This window comes from Ipomoea nil, unplaced genomic scaffold (genome assembly GCF_001879475.1).
Source record: "Ipomoea nil cultivar Tokyo-kokei standard unplaced genomic scaffold, Asagao_1.1 scaffold1421, whole genome shotgun sequence".
NCBI lineage: Eukaryota > Viridiplantae > Streptophyta > Magnoliopsida > Solanales > Convolvulaceae > Ipomoea > Ipomoea nil.
The window spans coordinates 454,492-475,345 of NW_017617849.1; the positions used below are offsets into that span (position 1 = coordinate 454,492).

The 20,854-nt window shown below is 35.3% G+C and overlaps 3 protein-coding genes across 3 annotated transcripts; all 3 read left to right on the forward strand.

Annotated features, from left to right (window-relative positions):
- Positions 1-2,580: 2,580 nt before the first annotated feature.
- LOC109187825 (cellulose synthase-like protein E6) lies at positions 2,581-6,040 on the forward strand. Its single transcript, XM_019338175.1, has 8 exons — positions 2,581-2,912; positions 3,023-3,341; positions 3,504-3,644; positions 3,720-3,851; positions 3,957-4,169; positions 4,255-4,482; positions 4,732-5,079; positions 5,314-6,040. Exons 1-8 carry the CDS (start codon positions 2,614-2,616, stop codon positions 5,866-5,868), a joined length of 2,235 nt encoding a protein of 744 aa, XP_019193720.1. The 5' UTR covers positions 2,581-2,613; the 3' UTR covers positions 5,869-6,040.
- Positions 6,041-8,488: 2,448 nt separating this feature from the next.
- On the forward strand, positions 8,489-11,951 carry LOC109187829 (cellulose synthase-like protein E1). The gene is made up of 8 exons (XM_019338180.1): positions 8,489-8,814; positions 8,933-9,254; positions 9,777-9,917; positions 10,041-10,172; positions 10,253-10,462; positions 10,569-10,793; positions 10,869-11,216; positions 11,302-11,951. Exons 1-8 carry the CDS (start codon positions 8,540-8,542, stop codon positions 11,845-11,847), a joined length of 2,199 nt encoding a protein of 732 aa, XP_019193725.1. The 5' UTR covers positions 8,489-8,539; the 3' UTR covers positions 11,848-11,951.
- Positions 11,952-15,411: 3,460 nt separating this feature from the next.
- LOC109187830 (cellulose synthase-like protein E1) lies at positions 15,412-18,429 on the forward strand. The gene is made up of 8 exons (XM_019338181.1): positions 15,412-15,716; positions 15,829-16,144; positions 16,262-16,402; positions 16,527-16,658; positions 16,743-16,949; positions 17,038-17,262; positions 17,339-17,686; positions 17,767-18,429. The coding sequence occupies exons 1-8, from the start codon at positions 15,445-15,447 to the stop codon at positions 18,310-18,312; spliced, it is 2,187 nt and encodes a 728-aa protein (XP_019193726.1). The 5' UTR covers positions 15,412-15,444; the 3' UTR covers positions 18,313-18,429.
- Positions 18,430-20,854: the final 2,425 nt, after the last annotated feature.

Sequence of the window (20,854 nt, forward strand, 5' to 3'; positions counted from 1 at the left end):
AAAAAAAAAAAAAAAAAAAAAAAAAAAAAAAAAAAAAAAGAAAGAAGATAACAGTGCCGTTAGGCACTGTTACCCGTGTCCAGCAAGCATGCTGGACACGGGTCCAACACATAACGATGCTAGCAGATTGAGCTGAGTCATAGAGCCAATCAATAAAAATATAGGCCAGAGCCCAAATATTTTTTAAAATTAAATTTTTTATTCATTTTCTTTAATTATAATTATTACTTTTATTAATACACAATTAAAATATGAAATGCACTTGGCCAAATAATAAAAATCTTGAGCCGGCTCACCATCCAAATTTTTTATTAAAAAGAAAAGAAGAAAATCAAATATTTTTTCTTTATTTTCTTTAATTAGAGTTATTACATTTATCATTATCGTATTAAATATGAGTTAAGTTAGGTCGAGCCAAATTACACAATCAAAATCTTGGCCTGATACCACCCACAACCCAAAAATATTAAATTAAAAGTTACAATTTGTGTTTTTATTTTTATAAAGAGTTACGGAGTATTATATTTATCATCATCATTAAAATAATTAATATTTTAAAAAAATAACTTGTAACAAATTTATGTTTGGTTTTTTAGAAAATAAACCAAACATTATAAAATATATATAATTTTATAAAAAAGGTTATTTTTTGACATTTAGCTAAACACTAGAAAATAAAAAAATATATTTAAAAAACTCATATTTTGAAAATTATTTTTAGAAAACATTTTTTAAATTTCTTAACGGGCCTTTAATATCCTTTTATTCCTATCAACATCTAATATTATATATACTACAATATATATTACGAGGGAAAAGAGAGAGAGAAAGGGAGAAGTGACAGACAAATTTTTTATACATCAATTCAATGCAAGCAATGCATGACTCTAGTAACCCCATTAGTGGTTTTTAAGATGATTTTTGCAGACAAAAAATATGAGTATGTTCTTTTCATAATACTCGGTACTAGAGAGTTAATATTCAAAATGCTCCTTGATTATAATGATTTTTCTCAATTTCGTCCTAGACGATTTTGGTGACCTAATGTAATCTCAGACTTTTGTATTTTTACTAAATTTAGTCTTTCGTATGTATTTCATCCATTTGGTGTTAAATATAGGGACAATTCAGTAATTTCGATATTGACATCTCTTTACTAATAGACCTGTGAATAGGGATGGCAATGGGGCGGGGGATATATCCCCCGCACCCGCCCCGCAATCCACCCCACTCCCCATACGCGCACCCACACTCGCGCGGGTAATAAAATTCCTTCCCATACCCGCCCCCGTGGGAATTTTGCGGGTGCGGAGAATACCCATGGGGATTTTACATGTAACCTTAGTCTCATTAATAATATGAAACTTACATCTAATAAAAATTTTATTGCTACAATTTATAATATTAATGTATCAAAGTCTTCACCAAATAACTACCAACTTGAATATTACATTTGATTCCAACTTCAACATTTGTGTTTAAAATCTTAAACACTAGCACCAAAAAATAATTAGAAGTTGTAATATTAGTGAGCTAGGAGCTTCCCTTACTACCCAAAAATCTATATAATACTTCAAGTTTAATGCTCCAAAACTTCATGAATTATATTAGTCCTTCAAATCCTCGACTTAGTACAAATTATAGACTTCAACACTAGTTTGATATTGACATTGACATAAGTATAATAACACAATAAATAAATAAATAAATAATATATATATATATATATATATATATATATATATATATATATATATATATATATATATATATATATATATATATATATGTGGGGGGGCGGGTGCGGGGCGGGGATACCTCTCCCCGCACCCGTCCCCATACCCGCGCTGGTTTAAAACTTTTCCCCCATACCCGCACCCATTACCCAAATTATGCGGGTATTTTATTACGCATTGGGGCGGGGATCCGGGTAACCCGTTGGGTGCTGGTAGAATTGCCATCCCTACCTGTGAAGTGTGAAATTCATCTTTCTTTCATGAATTACTCCCAAACCTGCGAATATGAGAGTAATTCGTAAAAGAAAGAGGGATTTCGCACTTCACAGTGCTGAGAGTAAAGAGAAGTTAATATTGAGATTAGTAAAGTGTCCATTTATTTAACACCAATTTAACGGAATAACAAACGGATGTTTAAATTGAGCAAAAACACAAAACTCTAGTACTTCAAGGCTGGATCAAAATTGAGACACTTTAGTACTTCAATTGAGACAATTTGTTCCATAAATACAAATTGGTGTTTAATAAAGTGACACTTTACCAAAAATACAAAATCATTTAGGACAAAATTGAAGAAAACGTTGATAATTATTTTGGGTATTAACTCCGGGACTATATATATTTTCACTTTCTATTATTATGAGCCATAATTTTTATTTCTTACTGTGTATTTCTTTCTACCAATAAAATTAAAATATATCCACTTATTATTTTCATTACTGAATACACCTCTGGGCTCTGATAGAAAGTAGAAACGAAGAGGGTGGTGAGTGGGGGTTAGCGCTAGACTTTGATAGTATACAGCAACAGTATTTATATTTCGTGGTCTATTTGTATCTGCTGCTCTACAACTCTACTGAAACAAAGAAGAGATGAGATGGGTGGGGGGAAGGGAAGGGAAGAAGAAAAGCAGAGTGTTGAGCTTCCACTGTTTGAGACAAACCCAAGGAGAGGGAACACTGCGTACAAGTTGTTTTCAGTAACAGTTTTCTTGGCCATCTGCTTCATATGGTTTTACAGATTCACAAATATCCCAACAACAGGGGAAGCAGGAAGATGGGCATGGATTGGGATGTTCATTTCCGAGGTTTTCTTTGGTATTTATTGGATTTTAACTCAGTCTGCTCGCTGGGATGTTACTTACACTTGCCCCTTCAAAGAAAGGCTCTCCCTCAGGTCTTCTCTCTCTCTATACAATATTTCAGTTCAAGATTTTGTTCCTCTGGCAGAATGTTGCTTTAAGGTGTTGTGGAAACGTTTGAATGTTCTGCTATATATGTTTGCAGATACGAGGAGAAGTTGCCGGAGGTGGATGTTTTTGTATGCACAGCAGATCCCATATTGGAGCCGCCAACACTGGTGATTAACACTGTGTTATCAGTGTTATCTTTCAATTATCCCCCTCACAAGTTGAGTGTTTACCTATCAGATGATGGAGGGTCGGAGTTTACATTCTACGCTCTTTTGGAAGCCTCTAAATTCTCTAAGTATTGGATACCTTTCTGCAACAAGTTTAAGGTGGAGCCAAGATCCCCACAAGTCTATTTTGCTCGAAACATTCATGTACAGGACCAAGTATTTGCAGAAGAATGGTTCAATACTAAGGTAAGGTTTTGAATTAATACCCAATTTATTTTATTTTATTTTATTTTATTTTATTTTATGAGAGGATAAAAGGAGAAGATGTGAAAATCTAGCAATATGGGGTGGCTACTTTATCTTTATTATTTGTTTTGTTGTGCTCCAATCCTTTTGTAATTTCTTCAGAAATTATATGAAGAAATGAGAAACAGGATTGAGGTAGCCATGGGAAGTGGTAGAATTTCAGATGAAATAAAAAGCCAACACAAAGGGTTCTCAGAATGGAATTCTAAAACTACAAAACAGGACCATCAGTCAATTGTTAAGGTAACTACCCAACCTTTAATTTAATTTGCTCTTCATATTGCAATTGAGATCTGATGTTAACATACATGGTTTCAGATTTTAATCGATGGGAGGAACAGCAAAGCTGTGGATGCATATGGAAATCAATTACCAACCCTTGTCTATCTGTCGCGAGAGAAGAAGCCCGGAAAACCACATAACTTCAAGGCTGGATCAATGAATGCATTGGTAACTAAAGCAATTAATTGGTCTTTTAATTTATTTATTTATGGAAACTCTATCTTCTTCTAGGCTTAATATATACTAGAGAGCAACTGAAACTTTAATTTGCAGATAAGAGTGTCTGCAGAAGTTAGTAACGCGCCTATCATCCTCAACTTGGACTGTGACATGTACTCAAACGATGCAGATGCAATAAGGGAGGCGTTGTGCTTTTTCATGGATGAAAAGCGAGGGCATGAGATATCGTTTGTGCAGCATCCACAGCGCTATGCTAATATTACCAAGAATGATTTGTATGGAAATGCAGCCCGTGTATGCCACGAAGTAAGTGTTAGTCACAGAAATAGTCGTGTTGTCTGGCTTCCTTCGCGTGTAAAGTATTTTTCAGGTATATATTGCTGTTTCGCAGATTGAGCATGCATGTTTGGGTAGTCATGGAGCTGCTTTGTACTGTGGCACTGGATGCTTTCACAGAAGGGCAAGCCTTTGTGGAAAGGAGTACTCTAAAGAGCACAAATATGAATTGAATGGTGGACAGGAAAAGATGAATGATGGGAGGAGCATTGAAGAGCTGGAAGAAGCATCAAAAGTTGTTGCAAATTGCAGCTATGAAGAGGGTACTCAATGGGGAAAAGGGGTCTGTCTCTTTCTTTTTCTCTTTCTCCTTCTTATCCACAAATAAAAATATGATCAAATGCACCTAGTTGGTTTCTGAGTGGTAGATTTTGGGCAATGACACAAGATTGAGCCCTAACAACCGTAATGTGGGAGATACAAGTCATACAACCAATGTACATGGCGGGCTCCTTGTGGGCACCAAACACTGGTCTACCCACTTAATGATCTGAATTTTTGTTTATGTTTATGTTTATGTTTATGTTTGCAGATGGGGCTTGTGTATGGATGTCTATCAGAAGATGTAATCACAGGTTTAACTATCCAATGCCGGGGATGGAAATCTGTATACTATAATCCTAAACGGTATGCCTTTTTGGGTGTTGCTCCAACAACATTGGAAGTTGCTCTTGTTCAACATAAGAGATGGTCTGAAGGCTTGTTTCAGATTTTCTTCTCCAAGTATAACCCCATCACATATGGGTTTAGAAAAATAAAATTGGCTCCTCAAATGGGATACTGCGTTTGCCTTCTCTGGGCTCCAATCTCCATTCCTACACTCTGTTATGTCATTCTCCCTTCCCTTTCCTTGCTTCATCACATCTCCTTATTTCCAAAGGTATCCACATAAACACAACCCCTTTTTCTTCGTTCAAAAATATTTTCCATCTGGGCAACTCCAGTCAAGTTGGTCAGGTTATTGACTTGGTAACCACAAGGTTACAAGTTTCACTCCCAGGACTCAGGAGTGGCCTATTGGCCTTCTTGATTTGAGCCAGTCAGTTATGCGCACTCTAAGCTGGTTTACCTGTCCTTATTTCAAACGTTCTGAATTGTTGTGCATGTGCTTCAGGTAACCAGCCTTTGGTTCTTGCCTTTTGCATACGTTTATGCAGCCAGGAATGGGTATGGATTAGCAGAAGCGTTGAGTAGCGGGGAGACAGTGAAGTCATGGTGGAACCTGCAAAGAATATGGATGATTCGGAGGACGACAGCATACTTCTTTGCATTCTTTGATACAGTTAGCAGACAATTAGGATTCTCAGAAACTGCATTATTCACTCTCACAGATAAGGTGATGGACAACGATGTTGAGAAGAGATACCAGCAGGAAATCATGGAATTCGGGAGCTCATCATCATCCCTCATGTTCACCATTACATCCACGCTTGCATTGCTGAACCTGTTGAGTTTCATCTGGGGAGCCATGAAACTGGGGTTGGCCCCGGAATTCCTCCCACAGGTGAGTCTGAGTGGGGTGATAGTGATGGTGAATATGCCTGTTTATGAAGCACTTTTCATCCGGAAAGACAGTGGAAGCTTGCCATTATCGGTTCTTATAAGGTCTGTACTCGCGCTGTCTGTTGTTTGTTTCATGCCTGTCTTCTTCCCAGGCAACGCAAAATGAATTGTAAGACCGTTTCGTTGAACTTCAACTCTGTCTAACTCTAGTATTCGAAAGCTTGAATAAACACCATTGCTTAGCTTTCTAATTTGTTTCCCAAGTCTCTGTACATACAAATCTTCAGACATTGATAGAACTTGTTGTGAATTGAGATGGTTTCTCATGTGAATCATTATATTGTTTTTATTCAAAGTACAATTGATTACTCCATATTGTAACAATAAAGTAAAGAGAGAGCCCATTTGTGGCCAATTGAGTAAATTAAAACATGATTCTCAGGTCACAAATTTGATTCATTTGTATATTCTATTTAATAATGTTTATATTTATTTTTATCTACAATGAACTTTTGAATTTTACTCGTAGGTTGTTCTCACAATAATTCTAAATTTTAGAAGGCATGCAATTGTCAAATATATAATCATTTATCAAAAATAATTTGACCATAAATAAATCAACTTCATGAATTGACTTTTAATGTTATAAATTTGATTATCAATAATAATTCAACATGGATGGGCTTTGATACAGCTTATAGGGATGATAAATTTTATGAAATTCATCACAAAATCATATGTTATGATCTCATACTTATAAATCATATATTATATTAAGAATTCATTGAATAATGGAATAAGACCTATAAGAGTTGTATACGACTTGAACTCATGCTAACTAAACGCTATTTAGAGTTATGTCAACTAGCGCAGCTTTCTACATCTATACGTAAAACAATTGCAAGAAAATGGAAATTGTCGGAAGAGGATCAAATCAAATAAATGTTGCCGCGGTGAGATCAAAGGGTATAATTTTTTATTTTTTTTTTTATTTTATTGTGAAATTCTGTACTATTAAACTCGATTATGTATCTTTGTCTATAATTTGTCACTCAAGAACTAGTTAATTTAGTTGTTTGTGCGACCGTGCGGGCAATGCTTGTAAGAAATTTTTATTATGAAAATATAAGCGATTAGAACGGCCTAAGAAATTCAAGTTGTGTGTCACATACACTTTCCTTAAAAATGATTTGCTACTTTATATGTATGGGTGCTAAGAGCATTTTAGCATTAATTTCACCAGATAAAATGAATTACATTAAACAATTATCTATTTTGATAATCAATTTTTCATTCAACAATTATCTATTTCATGTGTGTAATAATATATCAAATTAAATCTCACTAAAAAGATTCCGAATTCACTTTAACCTGACAATTTTAAATGTTATTTTGAACTAAAATTTCCAACCATGTTAATATACTTAATTGTATTAGATGTTTTAGAGAAATCCTTACAATTGTAAAAGGATTCATACATGACACAAATGACACAAGCTTTTCTTATTTATAATTTTTTAATAATAGTAATACTATTCATCATCAAACAGTTAGTTGTAACTTTGTTTATTCATTTTTAGTCGTAACAATATATAATAAAATATATATTATTTTAAAATGATTCTCAATAAAGTCGTCGTTTGCTTTATGGTTGGTGAAGCTTGATGTAAAAATCAACAAAGATTTAAATTACAAATCACTTCTAAAATAAACCAATCAATTATTTGACTCAATAAATAAATATCTTCTTTCAACCTTCATCTGTACAACTTTGTCTAAAACAAATGACAACTTGCGTGTTGCAGTGTCACTACCAAACACAGATAATTAAATTATTATTATTATTATTATTATTATTATTATTATTATTATTATTATATAATTATAAACTAAATTATTGTTATACCAATCCCTCCTCACAATCTCTCTAACTTTTACCTTAACCCGTCAGCCCTTTGTCCAATCAGCATATGGTGGTCTAAAAATTTTAGTTCTACTCCATACTTTTATTTTCTTATTTAAAATTTTAATGTTAATATTTTTGAAATTCACAAAATGAAAATAACTTATCATTTATTATTACATCATGCAGTAAAATTATAAAAATGAAAGAGTAGAGATTAAGAGTCTATGTATAATAATAATAGAATTCATGGTGGTCTCTTGCGACATACAAGAATAGTCTTAATTTTATTACATCAATTATTAATTATTATATGAGTTAATTGCTCATTTTAATATTAGTCAATTTGGTTCTCAATTATTTTATCATATTGTAAATTTAATCTATCAATGTATAAAATAATAATTTAATCTTTCAATTTTTTAAAACGGAAGTTGATACAAGTAAACAGTGGGAAACTAAATTGACTATTTTACACCTTGATTGACTAGATTTGCAATACAATAAAATAATTAAGGACCAAATTGATTAAAGTTGAAAATGAAAGACTAAATTGTATAATAATCAACAATTGAGGAATTAAAAGTGATTTTCTTAATTTTTATACAAATATCAATTCAAGATATAAGGGTGTTTGGTAAATAACTGTTAGCTTATAACTAATAGCTGATTGGGTAAGTAGATTTTACTAATGATTGTAATTTATTGAAAAAGACGTTTTGAACAACTTTTTAAATTTATGTTTTTAAAGCAATATGTTATTATAAAAAGTTAATTAATCAATCACTCTCTTTAAATGGAGTTAGAAAAAAATGTATGAATGTACTACAAATACTGAAATACAGGGCGCGCACAGGCCTCAGCGCATGCCTTAGCTTCTCTCTTGTTCTGAAAACTGGGAAGACACAGACACCCTCTACAAGTGAAAACGAAGATGGTGGGGATTAGAAAGCAGGAGCCTTTATTTGAAACCAGGCCAGCAAAGGGGAGAGTGGTTTACCGCCTTTTCGCAGCTTCCATTTTTGTGGCCATTCTTTGTGTTTGGATTTACAGAGTGACTCACATACCGAGGTCCGGTGAATATGGCAGAATGGGTTGGATTGGAATGCTCGGGGCCGAGTTCTGGTTTGGGTTTTACTGGTTTCTCACTCAATCTCATCGTTGGAACCTCGTATTTCGCCAACCTTTCAGACACAGGCTCTTGCAAAGGTCTGCTATGGTTCCAAGATTTAATTTTTCACAACTAACTGAAAAACCGTCAGATTTCGATCTGTTTTTCATTAATGTTTCTTCTTGTTTGTTTTGTGTTGTTATAACTTATAAGCAGATATGGGAATGATTTGCCGAGGGTGGATGTGTTTGTGTGCACGGCGGACCCGGCAATAGAGCCGCCAATCATGGTGGTCAACACTGTTTTGTCGGTCATGGCATACGACTACCCGCCGGAGAAGCTGAGCGTTTACCTCTCCGACGATGGTGGCTCTCAGCTCACCTTCTATGCTCTCTTGGAGGCTTCCATCTTCTCTCGCCACTGGCTTCCCTATTGCAAGAAATTCAAGATTGAGCCAAGGTCCCCGGCAGCTTATTTTAGTTCAAGTTCTTCTGACCAACATGATGTCAATAGTGCCAGAGATTTCTCCTTGATCAAGGTACCCCAATTTCTTCTATATTGGAATAATATCAATGTCATTTTCCCTAGCTTCCAAGTTCAAATAGTGGTTGAAATTTGTTGAAAATGCTATTTATCTGACTTAGTTGTGAGATTGGCACAAGTTACATCTTGGCACCATCCATTTAATTTTGGCTTTCTTTTGAGTAGCCAGAGAAACCCGCAACCACTACTAATGGTTTGAACGGGTAAATATTGCCTTACGACCCTAGCTAGCGAAGGAAATTAGCCCTGGTTACCCATATCTGACCAGTTCAACGCAAGAAGACCGATAGTCCAATCCTTTAGGAGTTGAACTTGTAAATTTCGACTCTCTGTAGATACCAAGAATAGCATGATGTGTGCTGGGAACTTATATAAAATATTGTTTCCATTGTTTAGGGGTATATATGAATCAATAATTTTGAGAAAACAGACTGTTAAGTTCAAGAATTTCTAATAATTTTGTACTAATGGCCTAAATAATGTTCTTAGAAATCACATGATATTCTTAATTCTGCAGAAGCTGTATCAAGACATGGAAAACAGAATCGAGACTGCATGCCAACTTGGCAGAATCCCAGAACATGAACATCATAAGCACACAGGATTTTCTAAATGGGATTCATCTTCATCTCGTGGAAATCATGCTGCTATTGTGCAGGTGCCAGAATTTTTTGTCTTGCCTTCAAAGTTCAAAAACCATCTTTTCGTTTTCCAGTGACTATTTATAACTGAGTTGAAGCCTTGAAGCATTCCTTTCTGTGTTTTTTTTTTCTTCAAAAAGATACTAATTGATGGGAGAGAGGAAAAAGCTAAGGACACAGAAGGGCACATTTTGCCAACTCTAGTTTACATGGCCAGGGAGAAAAGACCACAGTATTTTCACAATTTCAAAGCCGGTGCCATGAATGCATTGGTAAGTTAAAGCACAACAATGGACATTGATAGTATTTGCTAGCTTTAGGCCAGTATTTCACTCTTTTAATCAATATGCAGATCAGGGTTTCATCTGAGATAAGCAATGCTCCTGTCATTTTGAATGTCGATTGTGATATGTACTCAAACAACTCGGGTTCAGTTCAAGATGCCCTTTGCTTCTTAATGGATGAAGAGAAAAGCCACAATATTGCGTTTGTACAATTTCCACAATTTTTCCATAATATTACCAAGAATGAATTATATGGAGGCTCCCTGAGAGTAATTCATGTATGTAGTATACAAAATTCAATCTACACACTGCATTACAGAGTAACTTTTTTTTTTTTTAATATACTTGCTTACTTAGTTACTTCCATTATTTTATGTATAAAAGGCAGAATTTTACGGCATGGATGGCTATGGCGGCTCTTTGTATATTGGAAGTGGCTGCTTTCACAGGAGGGAAACTATATGTGGAAGGGAGTTCAGCAAGGCAACTCGTATTGAATTGCAAAGTGACGCTCCTAGAAGAACACATCAAAAGTCTCAAGAATTGGAAGAGAGGCTGCAGGAACTAGTCAGCTGCACCTATGAGGAAAACTCTCAGTGGGGCTATGAGGTTTGTCTTTTCCTGTGCATCTGAGTTTGTTTATGTCTTTCGATCTTCATTGATTATTTGTGTTTTTATTCGCAGATTGGTTTGAAGTATGGATGTCCAGTTGAAGATGTACTGACAGGGATTACGATTCAATGCAAGGGATGGAAATCGGTATATTTTAGCCCAGCAAGGGAGGCGTTTTTAGGCGTGACAGCAACCAGTCTTGATCAGGCTTTGGTGCAACATAAGAGATGGTCTGAAGGAGATTTACAGATTCTTTTTTCAAAGTACAGTCCAGTTTGTTATGGACTAGGAAAGCTCAACACTGGTCTTATTATGGGTATTCTGACCTATTGCCTGTGGTCTCCTAATTGCTTGGCAGTTCTATATTACTCTATTATACCTTCTCTTTACCTGCTCAAAGGTGTTCCCTTGTTTCCTCAGGTAATTCAATTCCCAGCTCTCAAGTATTAATCTTTTCTGCCACTGATTTTACATTTGTACTTATTTATCTATCTTGTGCCAATAGGTATCCAGCATGTGGTTTTTGCCATTTGCTTATTTAGTAGTCGCGGAGCTTGCTTACAGCTGTTACGAGTTCCTCTGGGCAAACGGGACGTTTCTGGGCTGGTGGAACGAGCAAAGAATGTGGCTCTACAAGAGAAGTAGTGCCTACCTGTTCGCGTTTCTGGATACAATGTTGAAGCTGGTTGGCTTTTCAAACCCGGGTTTTATCGTCTCATCAAAGGTCTCCGACGAGGATGTTTCTCTGAGATATGAGCAAGAGATCATGGAGTTTGGAAGCACTTCTCCAATGTTCACCATTCTGTCAACACTGGCCATGCTCAACCTCTTCTGCTTTGTCTGGGCAATGAAGAAATTAGTGGGTGCAGAAAGATTTGTGTTTGAGAGTATGGGTTTGCAGATTGGGCTGTGTGGGGTGCTGGTTTTGATCAACTTGCCTTTGTACAATGGCATGTTGTTCAGGAAAGACAAGGGAAGGATGCCAACCATTGTTACTCTTAAATCAACTGTTCTAGCTCTCTCTGCTTGCACTTGTTTCACATTTTTGTAAATTTTCTTCTAATCTTTACCTTGTATTTAATGGTTTATTCTAAAATGAGTTGTACTTCATAGATTTTAATTTTACCACTTACCAATGTTTTTAAAGAACTCAAATTATATGTTACATCTATCAGAGTCATATATATCATTTTCACGTTGTGAAATTTGAAGTTTTGCTTCAGAGGAAATTGAAATTGGGAAGAGTTTCGTTAACCTTCTATTTAGTGACAGCCAGGTAATTGAAATGCTTCCAATCCTTCCTTCCACACATGAAAGCAATAGTGAATTTAAGGTGCGTTTGGACACTCGGAAAATGACTTCTGAAAAATGTTTTTCGAGTTTTTCGTGTTTAATAAGAGGGGGGAAAATGAGATCAATAGAAAATGATACCTTAGTCAAAGAAAATGTTTTGGGGGAAAATAACATCCCCATTTTTTGAGGGAAGTCATTTTCCAAAGGATGCACTTGCAACATTTTTCGGACCTTTTGCGGGCTTTTACGGATCGACCCACCAAATCCATAGACTAGGGTTCATGCAATCATAGCCCGCCCATGCGAGTTGGCGGGCCCCACCGACCGATCTGCGAACTTTTTTTTAAAAAATTTAAAATTCAGAAAATAAATAAAGTCTATAAATAATATTAATTTTTTCGTATTTAAAATTTTTTTAAAAGTTACATTTTTAATATATATATATATATATATATATATATATATATATATATATATATATATATATATATATATATATATATATATATATATATATATATATATATATATATATATATATAGGGAATGGTTCATGTGCGGGTATAGTTTTCCGTGCGGTTGTGCGGTTAAATCTGAGCCGTTGATCAAATTTAGATCAACGACTCAAATCAATGAAAATTAAAAAAAACGCGTGTTTAGAAGAAAGCCATGCACCTTAAGTGTTAGATCTTAAGCACAAACTCACGCACATTAAGTATAAAACACACGCACATTAAGCACAATCTCACACACATTAAACACAAAATTCATGCACTTTAAGTATTAACTCACAGACCTTAAATTTCAACAACTACTGACATTAAGCACAAACTCACGCACATTAAGTACAACACCTACGCACATTAAGCATAATCTCACGCACATTAAGCACAAAACCCACGCACTTTATGTATTAACTCACAGACTTTAAGTTTCAACAATTACTGACATTAATCACTAACCTCACACACATTAAGCACAAACCCTACCCAAATTAAGCACAAACTCCACTCATATTAAGAACAAATCTCACGCACCTTAAACACAAAAGCCCACACTTTAAGTTTTACCAACTACTCACTTTAAGCACAACCACACGCACATTAAGCACAAAACTCACGCACCTTATGGCTTATGCACAAGATTCACGCACCTTATGCACAAGACTCACGCATCTTATATACAAAACTCATGCACATCAATCACAGAACCGCTCACATTAATTTTGACCTAAATGCAAAAATTACAAAATTGTCACCGCGTTTTTTTTTTTTTTTAATTTTGATAATCCTGGACGTTGATAATCCTGAGCACCCTAACCGCACGAGAACCTAATTCTATATATATATATATATATATATATATATATATATATATATATATATATATATATAGTGAAAGGTTCCCGTGCGGTTGATTAATGTGCGTGAGGTTTGTACTCAATGTGCGTGAGTATTGTGCTTAATGTGCCTGAGATTTGTATTTAATGTGCGTGGGTGTGTGATGTTAATGTGCGTGAGTTTTGTACTTAAAGTGTGTGAGTCTTGTGCCTAAGGTGCGTGAGTTGTGTGCTTAATGTGCGTGAGTGTATTCTTCATCCACTGCTGTGAAAATTATGCGCATCCATTGCTGCATTTTCTTCTTGTTTTTGTTTCGAAGTGGTGGTGGAATGGATTTTGTCTTGTTTTTAACATAAAATCAGAACAGTCATATATGCGTTTACATATATCCATCCATTCACACACAATCAGAAAAGCTTCACCCACCTTCTTTTTTTATTCTGCTTCCTTCTGAGCTCGTTATTCTGAACTCAAGTCACGCACATTAAGCACAAACTTCACGCACATTAAGCACAATACTCATGCACATTAAGTACAAAAGTCACGCACATTAACATTACACACTCACGCACATTAAGTACAAATCTCAGGCACATTAAACACGCGACTCATGCACATTAATCAACCGCACAATCGCACGGGAAGCCATAAATGCACCTGATCCCTATATATATATATATATATATATATATATATATATATATATATATATATATATATATATATATATATATATATATATATATATATATATATATATATATATATATATATATATATATAAGAGCGCTCATATGTGGTCATGTCATTAGTGGCAGTGTGGTCGTATCTGTGTCGTTGAATCAGTTTAATTTAACGGCAGTGACTAATTATGAGGATTTGAGGATTTTAGCGCGTTAGTGGGAGTGTTATGGTAATTACAGTGGTCATTTATAGCGGCCGCGTTCCGGAATATACCAATAGTGTTGACAACATGCACCAATAGTGTAACAAAACACACCACAGTGAAACACACCAATAGTGTATTCCCGAACACTGTATGGTGTATTTATTCATATCTAATGATGCATTTTTGGTAATGCATACCTAATTTGTGTATGTTTTTTGCTATGCATTTCATAACATGGATGATGTATATTTGTATAACAATTGGTGCGGACGCACTGACCACACGGGAAGGCATTGTCGCACTTGAACTTGGCACCAACGAGAATCTACAAATACACCAGAGTATGGCTAATAATGCACCAATTACACAAATAAAACACACAACAATGTTATTTCCCTTATTCCGGTGCCCTATGACGAGTTTACCCTTGTTGTTCGCCGGGTAGGAGAATGTGCAAGAAAATACTGAAAAAATCTTGATTAATGTGATTCATTGGATCTATCTTATTTAATGATCTGTAATTGACCATATGACCATACCTAACAACGTAGCTGCACTTGATATATATATATATATATATATATATATATATATATATATATATATTAAAATTTACAAAGTATCAAAAGTATTAAAGAATTAAAATTTTGAACTACTCAATTCTTTTTATTTTTTTACTTATTTTCTGAAATATGATTCATATTTTAGAAAATATTTTCCTCATTTTCTTACTTTTTCAAAGGGAGCCTTAATTGTAATCATAAAAAGAGTTGATCAACCCCCAATTAAGCATGTGAACTAGCATTGATTAATTATAACTTGCAGAGTTGCAGCGTCAATACTAAGCACAGATGATTAAATTTGTATAAACTACAATTAATTATAACAATCCCTCTGGCTGCATTAATGATGCTTAGTATCTTAAATCATAAAGAAACCATAGCCAGAGTATATTTTCTGTATTAACTATACCTCAAATGTTTTCAAAAAAAAAAAAAAAAAAAAAAAACTATACCTCACATAGTCACACGAGAGAGTGTTTACCTGCTTATTGTCAGCAGCATACCTACACCTACTCTTTCTTGTTCAGAAAACTGGCAAGTCTGTGAAAGTGAAAACGGAGAAGATGGAGATGGGAAAGTACGAGCCTTTATTTGAAACCAGGCCGGGAAAGGGGAGGGCGGTTTACCGCCTTTTCGCAGCTTCCATTTTTGTGGGAATTGTTTGTGTTTGGATTTACAGAGTGAGTCACATGCCCAGGTCTGGAGAATACGGCAGAATGGGTTGGATTGGAATGCTCGGGGCGGAGATTTGGTTTGGGTTTTACTGCTTTCTCACTCAGACTTACAACTGGAACTTTATTTCTCGTCAACCTTTCAGACACAGGCTCTTGAAAAGGTGTACTATTACTGTATTACCATGCTTCCAAGATTCTTGTTTTCTTGACTGTCTGATCTTCTTCTTCTTCTTCTTCTTCTTCTTCTTCTTCATTTGTGTTGAGTTGTAACAGGTACAGGAATAATTTGCCCAGGGTGGATGTGTTTGTGTGTACAGCTGATCCTGCAATAGAGCCGCCAATCATGGTGGTTAACACTGTGTTATCGGTCATGGCATATGACTACCCGCCGGAGAAGCTGAGCGTTTACCTCTCTGATGATGCTGCCTCTGAGCTTACCTTCTATGCTCTGTTGGAGGCCTCCATCTTCTCTCACCATTGGCTTCCCTATTGCAAGAAGTTCAACGTTGAGCCAAGGTCCCCACAAGCCTATTTTCGTTCAATTTCTTCTTCTCATGTTAGTAGTGCCAGAGATTTCTCCTTGCTCAAGGTAGTCATCCATCTTTATGTGGAAAATGGCTTTTTTTTTTTGCATTTAAAATCACCATCTTCAAGTATAGTTTTGAGTTAAGTAATGCCCTTAATAATGTTATTTTTAATTTGCCAGAAGCTGTATCAAGATATGGAGAACAGGATCGAGATTGCATGCAAACTTGGCAGAATCCCCAAAGATGAACACCATAAGCACAGAGGATTTTCTAAATGGGGTTCATCTTCATCTGCTGGAAATCATGCTGCTATTGTACAGGTGCCACAAGTTTCCAGATTGCCTTCAAACCTTCTTTCATTTTCTGTGTTTATTTTGATCAATCAATGTGAGTTGAAGACTTCTTGAAGCATTCCTTTCTGTGTTTTTTGTTTTCTCCAAAAAGATACTAATTGATGGGAGAGAGGAAAAAGCTAAGGACACAGAAGGGCACATTTTGCCAACTCTAGTTTACATGGCCAGGGAGAAAAGACCACAGTATTTTCACAATTTCAAAGCCGGTGCCATGAATGCATTGGTAAGTTAAAGCACAAGAATGGACATTAATAGTATTTGCTAGCTTTAGGCCGGTACTTATTTCACTCTTTCAATTAATATGCAGATCAGGGTTTCATCTGAGATAAGCAATGCTCCTATCATTCTGAATGTTGATTGTGATATGTACTCAAACAACTCGGGTTCAGTTCAAGATGCCCTTTGCTTCTTAATGGATGAAGAGAAAAGCCACGATATTGCGTTTGTACAATTTCCACAGTCTTTCCATAATCGTACCAAGAATGAGTTATATGGAGGACCCCTGAGAGTTGATGTAGTATACTAAATTCCATCTACACACTGCATTACATACTAACATTTTCTTATATACTTGCTTACTTACCTTATTTTTTGTATAACAGGTAGAATTTCGTGGCTTGGATGGTTATGGCGGTCCAATGTATGTTGGAACTGGCTGCTTTCACCGGAGGGAAACTATATGTGGAAGGGAGTTCAGCAAGGCAACAAGAACTGAATTGCAGAGTGACCCTCCTAGAATGACACATAAAAATGCTCGTGAATTGGAAGAGAGGCTGCAGGAACTAGTCAGCTGCACTTATGAGGAAAACTCTCAGTGGGGCTATGAGGTTTGTCTTTTCCTGTGCATCTGAGTTTGTTTATGTCTTTCGATCTTCGTTGATTATTTGTGGTTTTGATTTGCAGATTGGTTTGAAGTATGGATGTCCAATTGAAGATGTATTGACAGGGATTGCAATTCTATGCAAGGGATGGAAATCGGTTTATTTTAGCCCAGCAAGGCGGGCGTATTTAGGCATGGCAACAACCACTCTTGATCAGACTTTGGTGCAACGTAAGAGATGGTCTGAAGGATATTTACAGGTTCTTTTTTCCAAGTACAGTCCAGTTTGGTATGGACTAGGAAAGCTCAGCACAGGTCATATCATGGGTATCCTGACCTATTGCCTGTGGTCTCCTAATTGCTTGGCAGTTCTATATTACTCTATTATACCTTCTCTTTATTTGCTCAAAGGTGTTCCCTTGTTTCCTCAGGTAATTCAATTCCCAGCTCTCAAGTATTAATCTTTTCTGCCACTGATTTTACATTTGTACTGATTATCTATCTTGTGAAGGTCTCCAGCATGTGGTTTTTGCTGTTTGCTTATTTAGTAGTCGCGGAGCTTGCTTACAGCTGCTATGAGTTCCTTTGGGCAAACGGAACGCTCTTGGGCTGGTGGAATGACCAAAGAATGTGGCTCTACATGGGAACGAGCTCCTACCTGTTCGCGTTTCTGGATACAATGTTGAAGCTGGTTGGCTATTCAAACCCAAGTTTTATCGTCTCATCAAAGGTCTCCGACGAGGATGTTTCTCTGAGGTATGAGCAAGAGATCATGGAATTTGGAAGCACTTCTCCAATGTTCACCATTCTGTCAACACTGGCCATGCTCAACCTCTTCTGCTTTGTCTGGGCAATGAAGAAAGTGGGTGCAGAAAGATTTGTAGTGTTTGAGAGTTTGGGTTTGCAGATTGTGCTTTGTGGAGTGCTGGTTTTGATGAACTTGCCTTTGTACAATGGCATGTTGTTCAGGAAAGATAAGGGAAGGATGCCAACCATTGTTACTCTTAAATCAACTGTTCTAGCTCTCTCTGCTTGCACTTGTTTCACATTTTTGTAAATTTTCTTCTAATCTTCATCATACTTATATTATTCAATGTTTATTCTAGTATGAGTTGTACTTCATTGATTTTAATTTTACCACTTACCAATGTTTTCAAACAACTCAAATTTATGTAACATTCATCAGTCTTGTATCATTTTCACATTCTGAAATTTGAAATAGTACTTAAATTATTTTGATTTAAAATAATTGTAATAGGAGCTATGTTACACCCTCTTACAAAAATTATTAAATAATAGTGTTATCACATAATGTGTCATTATTTTTATTTAATTTTTTTTTTTATCAAATCATGAGGTGTTCTGAGCGGACCATAATTGTAGAAAACACATTTAACGGCAAATTATACCGTGCACCAGGGCCGAAGTCGTTTTGGACCTTTTTCGCGTGTTTGGTGTTAACTCCTTAAAAAAAATTTACATTTCGAATGTACAGAATTGTATAATAGAATACACATAATTTTATACATGAAAACACAGGATTTTATACCTGAAAACACATAATTTTTATAACTAAAAACACAGAATTTTATAACTGAAAATTTCCATGTTTCGAATGTACAGAATTTTATACCTGAAAACACCGAATTTTATGACATAATATAAAACGGCGTCATTTTGGGGCGGGGCACACATTGCTATGTGCACCTTGATGCACAGTATAACAATTGACATTTAACATCTCTTCAAGAATGAAAATACACGGTCACTCACGCTAATCAAGCTCGTTAAAAAAATTATATACTTGATTACTATGGACACTCTGCTAACTCATATTAGGGTTGGTCAAATTTACACATAACTAATAAAAATAAAGAATAAACAATTTTTTAATAGAAGAAAGTAGCATTTAATAAAACATTCATTATTCCAAAAGGCTGAACCCCAACCTTAAGGGCCCCCACACCCCGGCCCGACAGAACATTTAATAAAATATTCATAAACATAGAGACGACATCATTGTGAGAATCTTTGTTAAGAATGAGAACATGATTATTTAAACTCATCACTACCATAAATGCTTCAAACAATTATTGCCACTAACTTTTTTTTAATGCTATTGACTCTATAACTACTTTTTCATTCTTCCAAAAACGCCTCTAGGTTTGAACTCACAACCTCCTATATGAGAGTCAAATTCGGATGCCATTAAACTATTCCCTTCCCACTTAATTCCAAAGGCCATAAAATTCCTTAGTTTGGTTGGAAGGAATTGCAATTCCGTGGAATTGCAATTCCCCAATTTTCATGGAATTAACAGGGCGTTTGGTTGGAGGGATTTTAAATTCCCTTCCCACTTAATTCCCACCTAATTCCAAAGGCCATTAAATTCCGTAGTTTGGTTGAAGGGAATTGCAATTCCATGGAATTGCAATTCCCCCATTTTCATGGAATTAAAATCCCATGTCCCCCCTGGGATTTTAATTCCTGGGAAAAAAAGATAGTGATAAGTCAAAATTACCCATTCCTTTTTTAATCTAAAATTAATGTCTAACAACAATAATGGACATTTTTGACTTTATACTACTTATTCCCTTTCAATTCCCATGTATACCAAACATTGGAATTGAAATTCCCAGTAATTCTATTCCTGTCAACCAAACACTGGAATTTAAATTCTCACTTTATTCCCAGTAATTCAACTCTCATGGAATTACAATTCCTTTCCCACATAATTCCCCCCCTCCAACCAAACGCCCTGTAAAATCCCATGTCCCCCCTGGTATTTTAATTCCTGGGATTTTAGGAAGAAAAAAAGCTAGTGATGAGACAAAATTATCCCTCTTTTTTTTTTTTTTTTTAAACCTAAAATTAATACCACAACAATAATTGGCATTTTGGACTTTATACTACTTATTCCCTTTTAATTCCCATGTATACCAAACATTGGAATTAAAATTCCCAGTAATTCTATTCCCGTAAACCAAACACTGGAATTTAAATTCCCACTTTATTCCCAGTAATTCATCTCTCATGGAATTACAATTCTTTTCCCACGTAATTCTCCCCTTCCAACCAAACGCCCTGTAAGGTCTTGGCGCCACTAACTTTTTTTTATAGTAATAAAATATGCTATTAAAATATTCTAGTTAACATTATCTCTTTATTAAAAAGAAAATCTTCCATTTATGATCTAGAAGAAAAAGATATACATGTTTACCTCCAATAATATTTATTTAATCATAATATAATATTCATAACAAATTAATTTAATCATAATAATTTAATTATAAATAAATTCGAGTATCATCGAGGCATTACACTAGTTAGTTATTAATTTTCACTATCCATTCATTTGTTGATCCATCTCGCTTAGCAAATGCATGATGGATCGAGGGTTAGGCGTAGCTAGTTAGAGTTAAGTAGTCGGGCCAGTCGCCTGAGTCCAGTAGTCTTCTTACCTGTCTAACAGCTACACAAGCTGGAGCGACGGTTATAAATTAAATGTAAACGGTTATTTCTTTAAATGAGAGACATGATTACCGGTGGTTATGACACTTACGACTGTTATTTTGTGTAATAATTAGGGGCATTAATGA